This window comes from Zootoca vivipara, chromosome 16 (genome assembly GCF_963506605.1).
Source record: "Zootoca vivipara chromosome 16, rZooViv1.1, whole genome shotgun sequence".
NCBI classification, from domain to species: domain Eukaryota; kingdom Metazoa; phylum Chordata; class Lepidosauria; order Squamata; family Lacertidae; genus Zootoca; species Zootoca vivipara.
Genome location: NC_083291.1, coordinates 20,326,760 through 20,345,025, shown reverse-complemented (window position 1 = coordinate 20,345,025; position 18,266 = coordinate 20,326,760). Strand labels below are relative to the sequence as shown.

Genomic DNA, 18,266 nt, shown 5'->3' with positions numbered 1-18,266 from the left:
TTAAAAAATTGCATTTCCCATAATTCTTGTCAGGAAGCCATCACTGTTTAAAATGGTGTGATACTGCTTTGAATGCATAGTGCAGGGGGGGCATTTCCTACCCTCTCAATTCAAGCAAATATACAGGTGAAACTCGGGAAATTAGAATATCGTCGAAAAGTACATTTATTTCAGTAACGCAACTTAAAAGGTGAAACCAATATATGAGATAGATGCATGACATGCAAAGCAAGATATGTCAAGCCTTTATTTGTTGTAATTATTTGTTGTTAGGCGGGCCAATTATATATGGAACGTAATTAATGAAATGTAATAGCGATGCTTATTTTTGTATTATTGTAACTATTTGTTTTATTACTGTGGAATTTCCAAAAGAAAGCATTTGTAAAAATTGAAGAAAAATAATAAGCTGCATTACTGAAATAAATGCACTTTTCGACGATATTCTAATTTTCCGAGTTTCAACTATATTATGAACCCCTCTTGTGAGCTGTGCACAGTCTGCAGCATCAGTACGGTAGCGCCTCTTAGTGTGGCAAGGTTTTATTTAATTTCTTCTTGGAAATATTTCTAGGCCACATTTTGGAGCAGAGCTTTCACAGGGCAGCTTACCTAAAACAACCACAAATTCCAATAACGCATTTCAATCAATAAATAAAAAACAACAGCCATCTTAAAGTAGTCTAAAGTGAAACCTGAGCCAGCAGGACAACGTTTCAGACCAGCCATGGACAATCCGTATTTTCGTTGTATTAGTGGACGTCATAGGAGATTGCTGGGGAAGCTATCAAGTCCCACTGTTTTAATTAGTACTGATACCTCTCCCCCCAGTTTCTCAAACCTTTTCCTCCTCAGCAAAAGGGTCTCCCATTTTTCTCTCACATTCTCAGGGTGTTTTAGAATTTCTTTAAAATATGAGTGGTTGTGGGGTTTTGAGTTTATTTTATCATCATGAGATGGCCAAGGGTGGTACATTGGCTTTTTTAGCTGCTGCATCACATTGCTGACTCATGTCAAGTCTGTGGTCTACCAAGACTCCTAGATCCTTTTCACATAAGAGCAGATCTAGGAGTCTTGGTAGACCACAGACTTGACATGAGTCAGCAGTGTGATGCAGCAGCTAAAAAAGCCAATGCAATTCTGGGCTGCATCAATAGGAGTATAGCATCTAGATCAAGGGAAGTAATAGTACCACTGTATTCTGCTCTGGTCAGACCTCATCTGGAGTACTGTGTCCAGTTCTGGGCACCACAGTTCAAGAAGGATACTGACAAGCTGGAACGTGTCCAGAGGAGGGCAACCAAAATGGTCAAAGGCCTGGAAACGATGCCTTATGAGGAACGGCTTAGGGAGCTGGGTATGTTTAGCCTGGAGAAGAGAAGGTTAAGGGGTGATATGAGAGCCATGTTCAAATATATGAAAGGATGTCGTATGGAGGAGTGAGAAAGATTGTTTTCTGCTGCTCCAGAGAAGCGGACACGGAGCAATGGATTCAAACTTCAAGAAAGTTCCACCTAAACATTAGGAAGAACTTCCTGACAGTAAGAGCTGTTCGGCAGTGGAATTTGCTACCAAGGAGTGTGGTGGAGTCTCCTTCTTTGGAGGTCTTTAAGCAGAGGCTTGACAGGCATATGTCAAGAATGCTTTGATGGTGTTTCCTGCTTGGCAGGGGGTTGGACTGGATGGCCCTTGTGGTCTCTTCCAACTCTATGATTCTATGTGCTTCCCGTTCCTGTAAACATCTACCCAGGAATCTGCACCCCCCCCCCAGCTGACCAACATATTTTAAAGACCCATGGAAGAAGTTACCTCACGATGTCTTCCCCTGGGCTTTAACTGACACATGGGCACCTAGGAAGGCTGAGAGGATTTATAGAATGAAAGAAAGGACACTGAGGAACCAAAACACACTCTTGGCCACCTCAAAAGTAAGATAAGCGCAACAAAACCCCTACCATGAGAGTTTCACCCCTTCAAATTTTTCTCTCCCCTTTGAAAAGTTTCTGATGCCTTTTCCATCTCATTAATTGATGGAGAATGTTTCTTTGTTTTAACCCGCAGAAGAGAAATCTTCAGCACGGAAGCTTAAACGATTAAGCACCGAGTTGAAAAATGAGTCACTGAGGCCTTAATGGTCATACTAGCCCCTTATTAGTCTGCAAGCACAATACAGAAATCCACTTCAGATGTGTCAGAATGAAGAAAGTGGAACAAACTGGGGGTAATGTAGCAAGAAAAACAACTTGCTCTTCTTAGAAATTTCAAAGTGGGTTTCTTGTGCGTTCTTCTTCCGTACCTGCAGAAGCATTCCCCCCCCCCCGGCCCGGTTGCAAACTTATAAAACAAAATACAAGGATCCTTCAGACAGACATAGACCTCCCCTCTACTCAACATTGATGAATTAACAGTACTGTATGGGCAGTAGCCTACAGATCAGATCCTCAGCACATGCAGTTATCCAGGGAGAAGAGTAGCAAGGAAAGGTCGACTCAGATAACAACAACAACAACAACAACAACAACAACAACAACAACAACAACAACAACAACATATTATTATTATTATTATTATTATTATTATTATTTATACCCCACCCATCTGGCCGGTTCCCCCACCCCCGCCACTCTGGGCAGCTAAAAACACACATTAAAATACATTACAATATCACAGATTAAAAACTTCCCTAAACAGGGCTGCCTTTTGTTGTTGTTGTTGTTGTTGTTTAGCCTTTTAGTCGTGTCCGACTCTTTGTGACCCCATGGACCAGAGCACGCCAGGCACTCCTGTCTTGCACTGCCTCCTGCAGTTTGGTCAAACTCATGTTCATAGCTTCGATAACACTGTCCAACCATCTCGTCCTCTGTCGTCCCCTTCTCCTTGTGCCCTCAATCTTTCCCAACAATCAGGGTCTTTTCCAGAGAGTCTTCTCATGAGGTGGCCAAAGTATTGGAGCCTCAGCTTCAGGATCTGTCCTTCCAGTGAGCACTCAGGGCTGATTTCCTTCAGAATGGATAGGTTTTATCTTCTTGCAGTCCATGGGACTCTCAAGAGTCTCCTCCAGCACCATAATTCAAAAGCATCAATTCTTCGGCGATCAGCCTTCTTTATGGTCCAGCTCTCACTTCCATACATCACTACTGGGAAAACCATAGCTTTAACTATACGGACCTTTGTAGGCAAGGTGATGCCTCTGCATTTTAAGATGTTGTCTAGGTTTGTCATTGCTTTTCTCCCAAGAAGCAGGCGTCTTTTAATTTCGTGACTGCTGTCACCATCTGCAGTGATCAAGGAGCCCAAGAAAGTAAAATCTCTCACTGCCTCCATTTCTTCCCCTTCTATTTGCCAGGAGGTGATGGGACCAGTGGCCATGATCTTGGGTTTTTTTGATGTTGAGCTTCAGACCATATTTTGCGCTCTCCTCTTTCACCCTCGTTAAAAGGTTCTTAAATTCCTCCTCACTTTCTGCCATCAAGGTTGTGTCATCTGCATACCTGAGGTTGTTGATATTTCTTCCGGCAATCTTAATTCCGGCTTGGGATTCATCTAGTCCAGCCTTTCACATGATGAATTCTGCATATAAGTTAAATAAGCAGGGAGACAATATACAACCTTGTCATACTCCTTTCCCAATTTTGAACCAATCAGTTGTTCCATATCCAGTTCTAACTGTAGCTTCTTGTCCCACATTTAGGTGTTTTCTAAATGTCAGGTAGTTGTTTATCTCCTTGACCTCCGATGGGAGGGCGTTCCACAGGGCGGGCACCACTACCGCAAAGGCCCTCTGTCTGGTTCCCTGTAGCTTTGCTTCTCGCAGTGAGGCAACCACCAGAAGGCCCTCGGCACTGGACCTCAGTGTCTGGGCAGAACAATGGGGGTGGAGACGCTCCTTCAGGTATACTGGACTGAGGCCGTTTAGGGCTTTAAAGGTCAGCACCAACATTCACCCTAGTCATAGCCTACTCAGATCCACTCACCCTAGTCATAGCCTACTCAGAGGCCTGTAAGCCCCCCTGAGCATCAGTGTCAGGGCAATAGGCAATATCAGGCAGAATTGGAAGGTTCGATTTTCAGGTCCTGGTATCTCCAGTTAAAAGGATCTCCAGCAGCAGGGCTGGGCCTGAGGCAGCTCATTTGGTAGAGCCTGAGCCTCTTCATCTCAGGAGTGTGGGTTTGAGCCCCATGTTGAGCAAAATATTCCTGCATTATAGGGGGGTTAGACTGGATCACTATGGTGCTATTATCTTGTAGTCTGCAAACATGGAGAACCACCCTCAGTAAAAGTTGTTAAGAAGACTTCCTGCAGTTAAGAAGCGGAGTCTAAATGTTTTAAACGAGCAAAAATCTATTCCCGCTGTCCCTACTTTCCTTTACTTTTTGTTCCTGGCCATAGTAAAACACTTGTGTTGGCCTTCGGAAGCGCAGCTTTAAAACGGAATTGTGAGTTGCTCCTTTCCCCTATCTTCTGGTTTTGGGCACCACCTCTTGGCTGGCTGGCTGGCTAGCTTGCTGAAGTCGGTGGTAGTTCTAATCCGATGTTGTTGGGAGTCTGGTAAATATTTTGCAGTGGTTTGCACAGAGAAACAGTCTGCTAAGAGTTCAAGTTGAAAGGATAAAGAAGACTTAAGGTTTATTACTCACAGCAAACAAGGCCATGCTAAGCACCTGTTTTGCACGTGGCCAAGATGGAGCCAATACGTTAGCATTACAACCACATGCTAACTCATTCTGTCACTTACCTCCACTAACTTGGCGAAGGAGGAAGGAAGTAGAAGCCTGAACAGAAGTGATCTGCTTTACCAAAAAGTACTTCCTAGAAAAGTGTGTGATTAAAAAAAAGTGAATGTGATTGTGGCATCAATAACAAAAGTATTGTAGCCCCTTAAAGACAAATAAATTTATTATGGGATAAGCTTTCATGGACTAGTCACTAGAGTAGATGTCATCAGATTCACAAAATGTTACTAATTGGTAGATACACACAGGGAAAAGGAGAGAGATTAAAGGAGAAGGAAAGAGGAATGAAAGCACAATTTAAGTTATTAAAAGATCAGGAGTAAATAATGGACTGATGCACATAGAAGGGCTTAAAAGGAGTTAAATGATCAACAGAATGAAATTTGGAGGAGATGGAAAAGAGAAGCAAAGACTAGGAAGTGACAAAAGAAACCTCTCACAACCAGGGCAGGGAGAGAGGAGAGCTGTAGGGAACGAGGGATGAGGTTTACAGAATAGGAAAGACCTGCGCAATTGGCCTCACCCACATAATTGTGGGGCTTTAGAAGCTGCAGCCGTGGTGTTGGCATGAACCTGTGGGAAAGCAGCTTCCACCGGGAGGCTGTAATGTCTAACGTGTGCCATAGTCAGCCCAAACCACAGCTTGCAAATCCACTTCTAATCATGGTTCCAAACTGTGGTCTGATGCTGGCTAAGATTAGGGCAAGCACAGGTGCAGCCCTTGACTCTAATTATAGCCCCGAAACGGAAAGCATGCCCATACGAGAGGCGAGGTGGGTGTGGAAGGAGAGTGTGAGGCCCACATGGTGCTATAATCCCCTAACCAGTCTCACATTTGCATCAGGCAAAAAATAAGCTTGCCAACTGGAGGTTAGGATTTTTGTTTAACATACTTTTAGTCTTTCTTTTGTGTCATATCAGTACATACAGTAGCCCAAAGTGGGGATCCCATAACTGTTGAATAGTTTTATTCAAAAAAGTGAATGCATGTGCATCTTTCTCTCCCATGATCCCCTGGCCTGTCTGTAAAATAGTGGGTAGACGACACAGCGATTCTTCAAAAGCAGCTCTTTATTTGGAAGCTGGAACAGAACTGAACTCATTGCCGAGCCGGCCTGCTTTTATAGAGGCTGGCTCAAACAATGTATCAAACATAATTCAAAGTTCCCTCCTAAAACAACTGTCAAGGACCTGAGGAAAAACTATATACACTAATACATAACACCCCTCCCCACCGAGAAAAGGCATTAGTTACATTCGTAATGGTTTCAATTAGGTACAAGAGCATAACAGTTTCAAGGTACATAGCTTCTATTTACAATGCAACGTTTCAAGTGCTGTTACTGACATAGTCCCGTAAGTAGGATGGCCGCTTGGTGACCCTGGTGGAACGCCGAGGGCCAGTACCAGTGTCCAGGGGGTTGGCCAATCCCTGCCAAGATGTTGGTGGTGAGTCCAATTTCCTGTCTCCGTGACTGCCGAAGGAACCGCCATGTGCGGACTCGGCGGGTGGTCAGGCACAGCAGTGGCTCTAGACTCTGGGGGGCCATGCTGAACCTCTGACGTGGCTTGGCTAGGATCCACGTCTGCCGCTTGTGAGGGAATTATAGATTGAACCTCGCCTTCTGTTAGAGATGGCTTCTTAGTGGAGTGTGGGCTGCTGGCCTTGTGGATCTCCTGGGCGGAGAGTTCATCAGCTTCTGCGGCTGCAGTCTCCTCCATGACCTTCTGTAGCGTGAGGTCTGGCTTGGCGAGGAGGCGCTGCTGCAGACGGATGTTCCGGATTCCGCAGACAACTTGATCCATCAGGGCGCCGTCAAGGTCCCGGAACTCACAACATAGGGCGGCCTTCCTGAGAGCAGCGATGTAATTTCTGATGGACTCCCCCTCAGCCTGGTTCCTGTGGTAAAAGGCGTGGCGGGCAGCAATTTTAGATGGCTTGGGCACGTAGTGGGTACGGAGCTTCTCTTGGAGTGTGTCCCATGATTCAGAGGCTGGTGCGAACAGCGGTAGAGGCACGAATGAAGCCATGATTCCGATGCCGACGTGGAGGGTGATGGATGGAACACAGTGCTCTAGCCGGAACGGTCAGCTCTGAATTGGCTCAGTGATTTCGCTCATTGCATGTCCGATTCTGGCTGTGCTCTGCTGTCCTTCAATCCCATCCTCATCGCCAGTGTAAAATAGTGGGTAGACGACACAGCGATTCTTCAAAAGCAGCTCTTTATTTGGAAGCTGGAACAGAACTGAACTGCATTGCCGAGCTGGCCTGCTTTTATAGAGGCTGCCTCAAAGAATGTATCAAACATAATTCAAAGTTCCCTCCTAAAGTTCCCTCCTAAAACAACTGTCAAGGACCCGAGGACCTGAGGGAAAACTATATACACTAATACAGGCATCCCCAAACTTCGGCCCTCCAGATGTTTTGGACTACAATTCCCATCTTCCCCAACCGACCACTGGTCCTGTTAGCTAGGGATCATGGGAGTTGTAGGCCAAAACATCTGGAGGGCCGCAGTTTGGGGATGCCTACACTAATACATAACACTGTCATTCCTGTCTCTGGTTAGTTCCCTGAGGCAACACTAATTGATCTTTTGTTCTGGTAATTTGTCCCTGTCACTTTTCAACCTTTTGTTAGGTCAGGCTCCTCTGTGCTGAAGAGATGACGGCTAGTGTCAAGGCATCCCTTTTCCATCCTAATAAACCCCAGATAATGTTAGGGCTGTTTCCCCCACTTTACTTGCCACAGCAGTAGACAAATCATGGTGACTTCTTCTGGGAGTCATTTGTTCATGAGAGGAACTTGAAGTATGAGTCAGTAACTCTCTCAGCTCAGCTGCTACAAGTTCTATGATTTAAGATGTACGTTTCAGAAATCAGGTTGGTGTGGCCGAGATCCATTAACTGCTAGCTCAGACATTGTATTGCTTGCAAAATGGATGGAATACAGAAAGGGCAAGAACTCCTCTTCTGTGCTCCCCCCTTTTTTTAAATGAAATTGTGTGAAAAGAGGAAGGGAGACCTTTCAGCCATGTAAAGGAACCAGAGGACAGTGTGAAGTGTAGGGATGAGTCCTGTCGTGAGCCAGAGAGGCCTGGGGTACCACATTTGGCCCATGGCCTGAAATTCCCCATTCCTTTTTTACATTGTCCACATCTCACTACCAGTCTCTCTTTAAAATGGATGTGTTTTATTTTGTAGTACTGCTTCCAGGTAGGTGCCCAGGTGTCCCAAAGGCTGGCAAGGTCCAGTCCCTACGTAGGGTGGCAATTATGGATCCCCAAAGGTGATAATTTGCATCAACCAAAAAAGAAGACATCCGTTTGAATATGAGAATTTTAAAGTGTAGCATAGGTGCAAATGTAGGAGTAATTGGCAGAATTTAAACAGATGTGCAATACGTCTCTCCACAGTGAGTAAAACACCAGGTGACGTGTGTCTGCCCAGTCTGCCGTGCAGGTGTTGCTATGTGTTGATGGGGAATCTTCAGACCTTTCTTGATCTGCACAGCTCAAATAGAGGACGCTGCCTTCCTTAGAGGTTTCCAAGCAGACATTGGATGGCCATCTGTCATGGATGCTTTAGTTGAGATTCCTACATTGCAGGGGGTTGGACTAGATGAACCTTGGGGTCCCTCCCAACTCACAATTCTATGATTCGGTAAAGTATGACACATGAGCATCCTATACCTGTGACAAGTACAGGAACAACAGGTGATCTTGGTGCAATATAGCAAGTAGCAGCACAGGATTGGCTCTCTGGGATCGTACGACTCTCAAGGTCACAGAATCACAGAACCGTAGAGTTGGAAAGGACCATGGGGATCATCTGGACTTGAAATCCAATATTATTATTTTTCAAATAATTTTTATTAGAATTTTTTCAGATACAAAATAATATATAAAGAGTACAAAGAATACAAAGAAAAATAACACAGGAAAAAAATAACAATAACAATACAGTAACTACACTAGAAAGAAAATAAACACACAAAATCAAATTTCTTATTCCTTTTTCCTTCACATTATATGTGAGGACCCCCACTGCGGTTCTTTAACAATCTAATATTTTTAGCAATTTCTAAATCATTTTAGAAATCCAATATTTTGCTGCCCGTCCTTCTAATTTTTGTTTGTTTTCTGATTTTCAGTGAACCTTCTTGACACAAGTATTGCTCAGAATGAGCTGGGTTGGTTGCCACATCCTCAAGAAAACGGGGTGAGTAGCGAGTACATGTTCAGAAATAGAACTGGGAGCAATCTACCTGTATATTGAAATGCATGGAGGGGTTTTGTGGCCGTGGTAGTGACACCTCTGGTGGTGATAGGTTGCCATTGGTTGAGGTTCTCTGATGTCAGAGAGGGGCAATGCAGGTAAAGGTCTATAGAGAACGAGAGGCAGAAGAGACAGAGGCCTTGGAAAATATCAGATGAGGTAAGATGGCCAGTTATGCCTTGCAATAATAATAATAATAATTGGCAGACCCCCCCTCCCCAAAAAGACATAAATTTGCATAAACTCTGTGCATGATAATTTATGTGTATATGTATTCCTATGGACAAATGTAGAAATAACTGGAATTTAAATAGAAATGCAAAACATCTCACAATAGTGGGGGAGATGCCAGGTGACTTGGATGGCTGTTCAGTCTGCTGACTATTGATGGGCAACTTCTCATTTTCCCCCTTTCCTGAGCTTTAAACCAGACTTAGACTGGAATGGACAGCCAGCCCTCAAACAGAAGGCACCTTCAAATATAGGACTGACTACTGACAGCCATTTGGGATCAAGGATTGTCCTCTGTAAAATAGGTTGTGTGGCCACCCTAAGTAGGGGTGGGTTGAGAAAACAAGTAAAAGGAAGCAATGATTTGTGGCTGGGACAGGAGGATTTGAAGGTCGGGGGGGGGGAGGTGATGAAGAGAAAAATGGGAGGGGGGGTTGACAAAGAAAGGAAAGCTGGGAGTAAATGAACAAGAGCTACAGATGTGAGGAAAGCTGAAGGTGACATTTGAACCTGAAATAACCCGTCAAATCTAGGGCTGCAGGCTTTTGATGCAGAATTAATCTCTATGGTAGCTTCACTTTGTAACCAGACATCAGCCCAGCTTTATATTCCAGGCCTGAGTTTTCTACACATTGCTTCTTACTTGGCTTTTATAGCTCATCTGTCACAGTCCCTGATCATCTCCCAGGGTGTGTGTGTGTGTGTGTGTTGGCTCTTGTGGATTCACAAGTGAAATTTCCACCTTGAGGAAATATGTTTGAAATATTGACTGTTTGAAATATGGCAACCCTATGCTGGAACTTGCCATGAACTCCTCCCTTGTTCTGTTATAATGACAATGGCGCCCACCAAAGAGATGCCGGAACAAGTTCCAGTGAGTTCTGGCTGGAAAAAAGCCCTGGTCCAGTTCATACGCTCCAACATTCCTCAGGTGAAAATAGGGACATTTCTCACTCCCCCAGCCGCTGCCCACGCTCAGTGCATTTCTACCACCCGGCTCCCTGCCTCTACTTCAGAGCTGGTGCTTCACACGAGGGTGGGCCTTGGCATTGGTAACAGGCTCTGCTGCTCCTCACTTGCTGTCCAGCAGCCACGACGAGTTGCCCAAGGAAAGAAGTCGGCGGCAGCAGCCATGCCGCCACTGCTGCCACTCAGGGCAAGCACTGGCTCATGCTCATCCCCAAGCTCTACGGCAGTGGTGCTGATGGAGAAGGGGCATTCTGGGATCAGATAAGAAGTCAGAGTGGCTTTTGTAATTCCAAGACTGTCCCTGGAAAATAGGGACACTTGGAGAGTACTCTAGTTTATTGAGTTAGGGAGCAGGCAACAGTTTAGGGCTGGAAGAACTCTACCATGTTATAATCAAGTTTGGGTCTTCAATGTGTCTAATCACTACAATATTCTATACATCAAAATAATATTTTGTACATCAAGATGATTACAGAACAGAAAATGGGGTGGTTGTAATCCCCAAAGGCCTGGTGAAATGTACAAAGTTTCATTAGGTTTCTGAAGCCCAAAAGGGTTCTAGCAAGGCATGTTTCAACAGAGCAAGCTTTCTACCTGTGGTGCCACCACAGTGAAAGCCCTGATCCTTATAGGTGTCAGTTTTGCTTTAGTCACAAGCCACACTTGGTACAGAGCTTTATTAGATGACCTAAGTTTAGGAAGGGGGCGCAGGTGGCGCTGTGGGTTAAACCACAGAGCCTAGGGCTTGCTGATCAGAAGGTCTGCGGTTTGAATCCCTGCGACAGGGTGGGCTCCCGTTGCTCGGTCCCAGCTCCTGCCACCCTAGCAGTTCAAAAGCACGTCAAAGTGCAAGTAGATAAATAGGTACCGCTACAGCGGGAAAGTAAACGGCGTTTCCGTGTGCTGCTCTGGTTCGCCAGAAGTGGCTTAGTCATGCTGGCCACATGACCTGCAAGCTGTACGCCGGCTCCCTCGGCCAATAATGCGAGACGAGCACGCAACCCCAGAGTCGGTCACGACTGGACCTAATGGTCAGGGGTCCCTTTACCTTTACCTTAAGTTAGGGAAGTATTCCCTAAGGTGCCCTAGTCCCCAAATTATGCAAGAATTTTTTAACACAAGCAACATCTTGAATTTAGCCCTCAGAGCAATGGGCAGGCAATGAAGCAGTTCTCTCAGCTGGCCCAATCTTGACAGTGGCAAGGCTTTCTCATGTAAATACATGAGCATGCTTCATAGAGCTATGATGAATCAACATTAAGCATTATTTTGCAACAGGGTGCGACTGACAGCCAATGTGGTTCCTGGTGCATTAGGGTCACTATCTAGCCATTCTTGTATTTACTGGCTAATGTAGCCCGGCAACCATCTCAACAAACATTGCGCAATATGCTTCTTTGCCCCGTTACTCTAGCTGGCTCTGAAGCCTCAGGCATGCCCCAATCGCAAATTTTTGTCAATTATTTCCTTGCAGACAAAGAGGAAAGAGTCCATGGCCTGACATTAGCCTTTGATATTTGTGTGCCTGTTTACACGTCGTCGACTGGCCTTGGCATGAGTAAAGGGTAAAGGCTATGGCTCTTGTAACCTGGAGCTACCCTTTCAGGAAAGAAAGAGGAAGGGCAACTGGGAGGAACTGACCATTGGACTGGGCAGCGATATTCTTCTGAGCTGTGGGCTCTCACCTGTGTATAGTTAGGCTTCCTAGGACATGGGTAGGCAAACTAAGGCCCGGGGGCCGGATCTGGCCCAGTCGCCTTCTAAATCCGGCCCACGGATGGTCCAGGAATCAGTGTGTTTTTACATGAGTAGAATAATAATAATAATAATAATAATAATAATAATAATATTTATACCCCGCCCATCTGGCTGGGTTTCCCCAGCCACTCTGGGTGGCTTCCAACAGAAGAATAAAATAATCAATTAAAGATTAAAAGCCTCTCTAAACAGGGCTGCCTTCAGATGTCTTCTTAAAACCTGGTAGCTGTTTTTCTCTTTGACATCTGATGGGAGGGCGTTCCACAGGGCGGGCGCCACTACCGAAAAGGCCCTCTGCCTGGTTCCCTGTAGCTTTGCTTCTCGCAGTGAGGGAACCGCCAGAAGGCCCTCTGTGCTGGACCTCAGTGTCCGGGCTAAACGATGGGGGTGGAGACGCTCCTTCAGGTATACTAGACCGAGGCCATTTAGGGCTTTAAAGGTCAGCACCAACACTTTGAATTGTGCTCAGAAACGTACTGGGAGCCAATGTAGATCTTTCAAGACCGTGTGCTTTTATTTAAAATGCATCTCTGGGCTATTTGTGGAGCATAGGAATTCGTTCATTTCCCCCCCAAAAAATATAGTCCGGCCCCCAACAAGGCCTGAGGGACAGTGGACTGGCCCCGTGCTGAAAAAGTTTGCTGACCCCTGTCTTAGGATGCGAGTATAAATATATCGAGGAAAATAAGAGGTTTTTTTAATGACTCAAGGATGCTTGCGGTTAAAACATGAAAATGAACATGCAGTGAAATGTTGCCAGAAAAATCTGAATGTAATCAATTCTCACTGAGATGGCAAACCTCTTGGCACCTCTCTCGTAATTTAGCGGTTGGGAAAGAGATCAGGGAAGTGGGAAGTGCCCGCCCTTTTACATACATATTTCTTGTTAGCTAGCTATTTCTCAGAAACAGTAATAGATACTGGGTAAAGGTGAACTCAGTAATGTTTCCCTGGATTTTGCTCCAAAATGGCCAAAATTCAGGGTTTGACTGAAAGTTTCAGGGTTGTTGTTTTTTTTTTTTTTTGCTTCCTTTGGGTTTTCCATGAAAAGTAGCTAAATCTCAGGGTAAGAAGGTGGGTGCAAAAAAGGCAAATTGTTTTCTGCACGACTTCCTCTCGGGCTTCTCTTCCAATGCTTAAAAAAATGAACCACTTCCTTTTTTACAACAGGTTTTATTTTCATTTTTTGGTGTTGCTATTTTTTTTGCTCTTTCTGTGGAAGAGAGCAACAGCGAGGAGAACCCTACTAAGACTGGCATAGGCAATGTATCTGGGCACACATGAGGAATAGAGAGGTAATGGATCTGCACTGGAGATAAGACCGAAGATGCTTGAAATCTGTATATATACAGTATATTTAAAAATCACAAAGTGCCTCCAGGCTCCACCAACCCTGTTGCATGGGAGGCAGGCAGAATAGTAGTGCAGATTTTGTTTGGTTTTTTTTTTCTGAAATGAAAGAAAACATTCATTTAAGGCAAGATCTTTGCTTTGTTATGGTGTGTGTGTGCTTTTGTTGAAGTTTTCCCAGCCTTCTCCTGCAGAGTGGGGCTTGTCTGGTTTAACTGAATTGTGTAGACCTCAGAGTGTGCAGCAAGTTTTTCCTTCCTTCTTCTGGTTCAATTAGGTAAAATATTTCAAAAAGCCTAGGGCTTCCTTCCACTGTACAGTATTTATTTTTCCCAATTTGAACTAGATGGTGATTTTCTTGAGTCAAAATGAGAGTACCCCTAAACATTTTGTTAGGGGGGAAAAGCACTGCTTCTGAGTAATCATGTGTAGAAATGCACCGTATATAAAGCATGCCGTGTTTTTTCACATGCCATGTACGTACTGTAAATATTTCATATGTCATGTGCAGTTGTCAAAAGTATTTGAGCATAAATACTTGATTAGGAAAACAAGTCAATGAAGGACACTTAAGGTGGTGTAAATGTTATATTAAAACATTCAAAACATTTCTTGATTTTTAAAAACTGGAATGCTTGTAAATATATGTTAAAATATGACAACTCAACCTGTGTACACTTACATTTACATTTTTTAAATTTTGAGAAAAAACGAATGCATTTTGAAATGTGTTCTTGGGTCACTTTACATTGGAGGGCCATCAGGGTTGTAAAAAAATGGAACAGTTTTAAGTAGGTTTGGATTCTGCTGCCTTTCATAAATAAGGGACAGTGTACTCTATATCCCCCACTGAGGCATAAGGCACAGGATCCTTCCAACAAAACAAATCTCTAAATTCATGAGAGCAGAGTTCTCATAATATTACATTGGTGAAGACTTCCCTTGCTTTTCTACTATGCTTGGTTATGCACAGACTTGTAACTGAAATATTTTTTTTGTGTTTTTTTGTGGTTTGTAATGTTTAATAACAAAAATTGTGTAAAAGAAGGAGAAAGAAATGTGTTCAGATGCTACTGACGCACCTAAAGAAGTATGCATTTATATTTACATGTTTCTTAGGGTCAGTCACCTGAAAAAGTTAATTACAACTTTAGAACCACTCCATTTAACTGATAACCGTATCCATTAATTATGTTGCTAATTCATTTTATGCAGCAACACATATTTTAAAAGGACATTTTCGGTGGAAACATATAGCAGCAGAAAATGTTCTGGGAAATTTCTGCCCCGCCTTACTTGATGGGATAGATTTAATTACATCTGTCCACCAGTCCTATAATTCTCATGTTCAGTCACCAACCATTTCTCAAATGTAGTTTGGAATATGGCTTAAATTCATCCGAAATGTTAAATCTGCAACGTGTTTCCAGCATTTCGTGTTGTGTTCGGTGCCAAATTCAAGCTCAGAAAATCTGCGTTATACTCCTTCCGAAGATTTACATGTTTACTGTTTCAAAATTAAAATGCTCCCGAAACCGAAATGCTTACCTCTGAAAAACAAACTAATTATATGTTGAAGAATACAAGTGGAGAAGTAGGCATAGGAATAATTGTTATGTTAAGTATCACAAAAAACAGTCAGGTAGACCAATAAGAAACCGCTAGCAGGGGAGTACCCTTGTTTTTTGGGTCCTGACTGTGGGTTTCCCACAGGAATCTCGTTGGCCACTGTTAGAACAGGATGATGGATTAGATAAACCATTGGCCTGATCCAGCAAGCTCTTCTTATGTTCTTATCTTTTACAGCAGGTTGAATAAGATGTATTTTCAATATGAGAGACAAATAGATATCACTTAGTTAGATTTATCAGGTATGGCAATTCTCCTAGAAGAGAGCAGGATTTTAAGGTAAAGATAAAGGGGCGCCTGACCATCAGGTCCAGTCGTGTCCGACTCTGGGGTTGCGGCGCTCATCTCGCTCTATAGGCCGAGGGAGCCGGCGTTTGTCCGCAGACAGCTTCCGGGTCATGTGGCCAGCATGACAAAGCTGCTTCTGGCGAACCAGAGCAGCACACGGAAACGCCGTTTACCTTCCCGCTGTAGCGGTCCCTATTTATCTACTTGCACTTTGATGTGCTTTCGAACTGCTAGGTGGGCAGGAGCTGGGACAGAGCAACGGGAGCTCACCCCGTCGTGGGGATTCGAACCGCCGACCTTCTGATCAGCAAGACCTAGACTTTGTGGTTTAACCCACAGCGCCACCTGGGTCCTTCCTAGATCCTCCTAGAAGAGAGCAGGATTTTATGGATGAGTTTTTCTTCACTGCTGTCCAAGCCACAGCCTCAAGTAACAAGCGGCTATTGTTGCATAGCTTTCTGTTGTGTTGTTGTTGTTGTTGTTGCTACTGCTGCTGCTAACTAATTTAATTTATATACAGTCATACCTTGGAAGTCGAACAGAATCTGTTCCGGAAGTCCGTTTGACTTCCAAAACGTTCAGAAACAAAAGTGTGGCTTCTGATTGGCTGCTGCAGCTAGTTGAAAGCTGTGGAAGCCCCATCGGACGTCGGGTTTCTAAAAATAGTTCGCAAACCGGAACAGTCACTTCTGGGTTTGCGGCGTTTGGGAACGAAAACGATCAAAAACTAAGCTGTTTGAATACCAAAGCACGGCTGTACTGCCTTCATCCGAAGATCTCAGGATGGTTCATGAGATCAAAGTTTTCCAGTGTGCTTTCAGTTTTCCAATATTAAACCAGCACTGAGTGTACTGCACTAACCAAAGAAATAGTTCCATCTTTATGTGATTAAAAAAGACAAGATCTGATTACACTAAGGCCATAATACAGTTCTCCCTTACATGGGCGTAGCCAGGATTTTTTTTGGGGGGGGGCGGTCAGAACCGACCTATCTGCAATGTGATTGGTTAGTTAAGTATTTTTATTTATTTACTTGATGAAGGGAGGCAGCTGTGTCCCGTCCCCCCGGCTGTGCCCATGTTCCCTTCTGTGAAATTGTGTAGCAGGAGTTGCAGCTCCTCCAGAGGCTTACAGGTAAAGGTAAAGGGACCCCTAACCATTAGGTCCAGTCACGGATGACTCTGGGGTTGCGGTGCTCATCTCACTTTACTGGCCGAGGGAGCCGGCATACAGCTTCCGGGTCATGTGGCCAGCATGACTAAGCCGCTTCTGGCGAACCAGAGCAGCGCACAGAAACGCCGTTTACCTTCCCGCCGGAGCGGTACCTATTTATCTACTCGCACTTTGACGTGCTTTTGAACTGCTAGGTAGGCAGGAGTAGGGACCGAGCAATGGGAGCTCACCCCGTCGCGGGGATTCGAACTGCCGACCTTCTGACCGGCAAGCCCAAGGCTCAGTGGTTTACACCACAGCACCACCCACGTCCCCCAGAGGCTTATAGAGAGTAAATATATATAATTCCAAATTATAAAGTATTACGGGCAAATCTCCTTCTGGTATGCATTGCAGGGGATTGTACTAGATGACCCTCAAACAGAATCAAGTTTCACGTCCCACTGAGATTTGAGACTGGTGGTGTTCCTGATAAGTAGTCAGACTGGCCACCTTATGCTGCGGAAAGGAATTTAATGCAAATGTTTCCCTTGGGTAGCAATGAACTCTGTGACCCTTTGAACACCGTTTTCACAATCATTGCTCAAGAGCAGGGCTCGCCCAAAGCAGCACATTATGGTATAAGGATTTTAGCAAGGAGTTTATGTTTTTTGTGGACACAGGGTACATCTCCTGCCCTCATTATCAGATACATAGTCTTAAGTGTCAGCCTTGGATTGCTTATCTAAAAGTGTTTTGTACACAAGGCTTAAAGCTCCTCTGTGCCTCTGCTCATGGCTGGTGTGGAACAGGCGGTGGAACCGAGGCATCTGTATCACAAATGTCTATTTTGTACAATGCAGGTTTTATTCCTGTTCGGTGCAGGCTCCAGGTATGGAAGACCCTTGGGCAGTAATAAGACACCTTTCATAAGCACCCCTCCTTTAATTAGTCCTCCTTCAGTCTACTTCTTCACCACCATTGCCACCAATTTCTGCAGCTCCTTTTCCTCATGATTGCTACTACCCACTTGCTTGCCAGTGAGCAAACTGGCCTTGGCATTGGCGCCTACTGCTTCTTCTTATTGTTGAAGGTGTTGGGATGCAACTCAACTTGTACTGAAGACCTGTGGGTCTGCACTGGATAAAGTAGCATGAGAGAGGAATTTCTCTAGACTGTCCTTCAACCTATGCTGACCTTGCTTCAGGTGCTAGGCTGATACTTTCAGAGTTCCATATTTCCTTCTTCCTCCTAGCCTTAGGAGAGCACACATCTCTGTGTGGGCCTCCTGCTGATAACAAAGGCCAGGTATGGCTCCTTGTTAGAACTAGGAGCTTTCCTATCAAATATGTCTTTCTTTTAATAAAGTTAGCTTTTTTATTTTCCTGAACGCAGAGTCTCAGTTATGGCCAAGGGCTAGGTGTGCCTACCCAGCAACCATTCAGTACTCAGTTCAGATCCCATTTTTAGGTCTATTTTTATTGATACTTATCAAAATATATACAAGGGTTTATACCCAATACAGAGCATTTTTTATACTACACTTTAAAAATCTAATCTAAAAAAAGAACAAAAGCAAAGAGAAGGGAAAAAGAAAAGAAAAAAGAGAAAGAAAAAAATGGGAAAAGATAAAAACACTTCCAGTTCTCTGTCTGTCAGCTAAATATAGTACCATTCATTAACATCCAACCATTCCATTTTCTATAAGCCAATATTTTTTCAGTCTTCAAATCCCTTTCATGCAAAAAGTCCATAAGAAGATTCTAATCCTTTAAAAAAAATGACAATAATTATTTTTCTCTAATTAAACACATTAACTTTGCCATCTCTGCTAAGTCTAATAATTTTATCAGCCATTCCTCCATAGTACGTAGTAG

At 44.1% G+C, this 18,266-nt stretch overlaps 1 protein-coding gene across 1 annotated transcript in view; it reads left to right on the top strand.

Moving 5' to 3' along the window:
• Positions 1-18,266, top strand: part of EPHA1 (EPH receptor A1) — an 81,755-nt gene that overhangs the window by 5,030 nt on the left and 58,459 nt on the right. Inside the window, exon 2 of the mRNA XM_035097046.2 lies at positions 8,888-8,955. Within this exon, the coding sequence (XP_034952937.2) occupies positions 8,888-8,955 (68 nt within the window). The remainder of the gene's footprint in view (positions 1-8,887; positions 8,956-18,266) is intronic.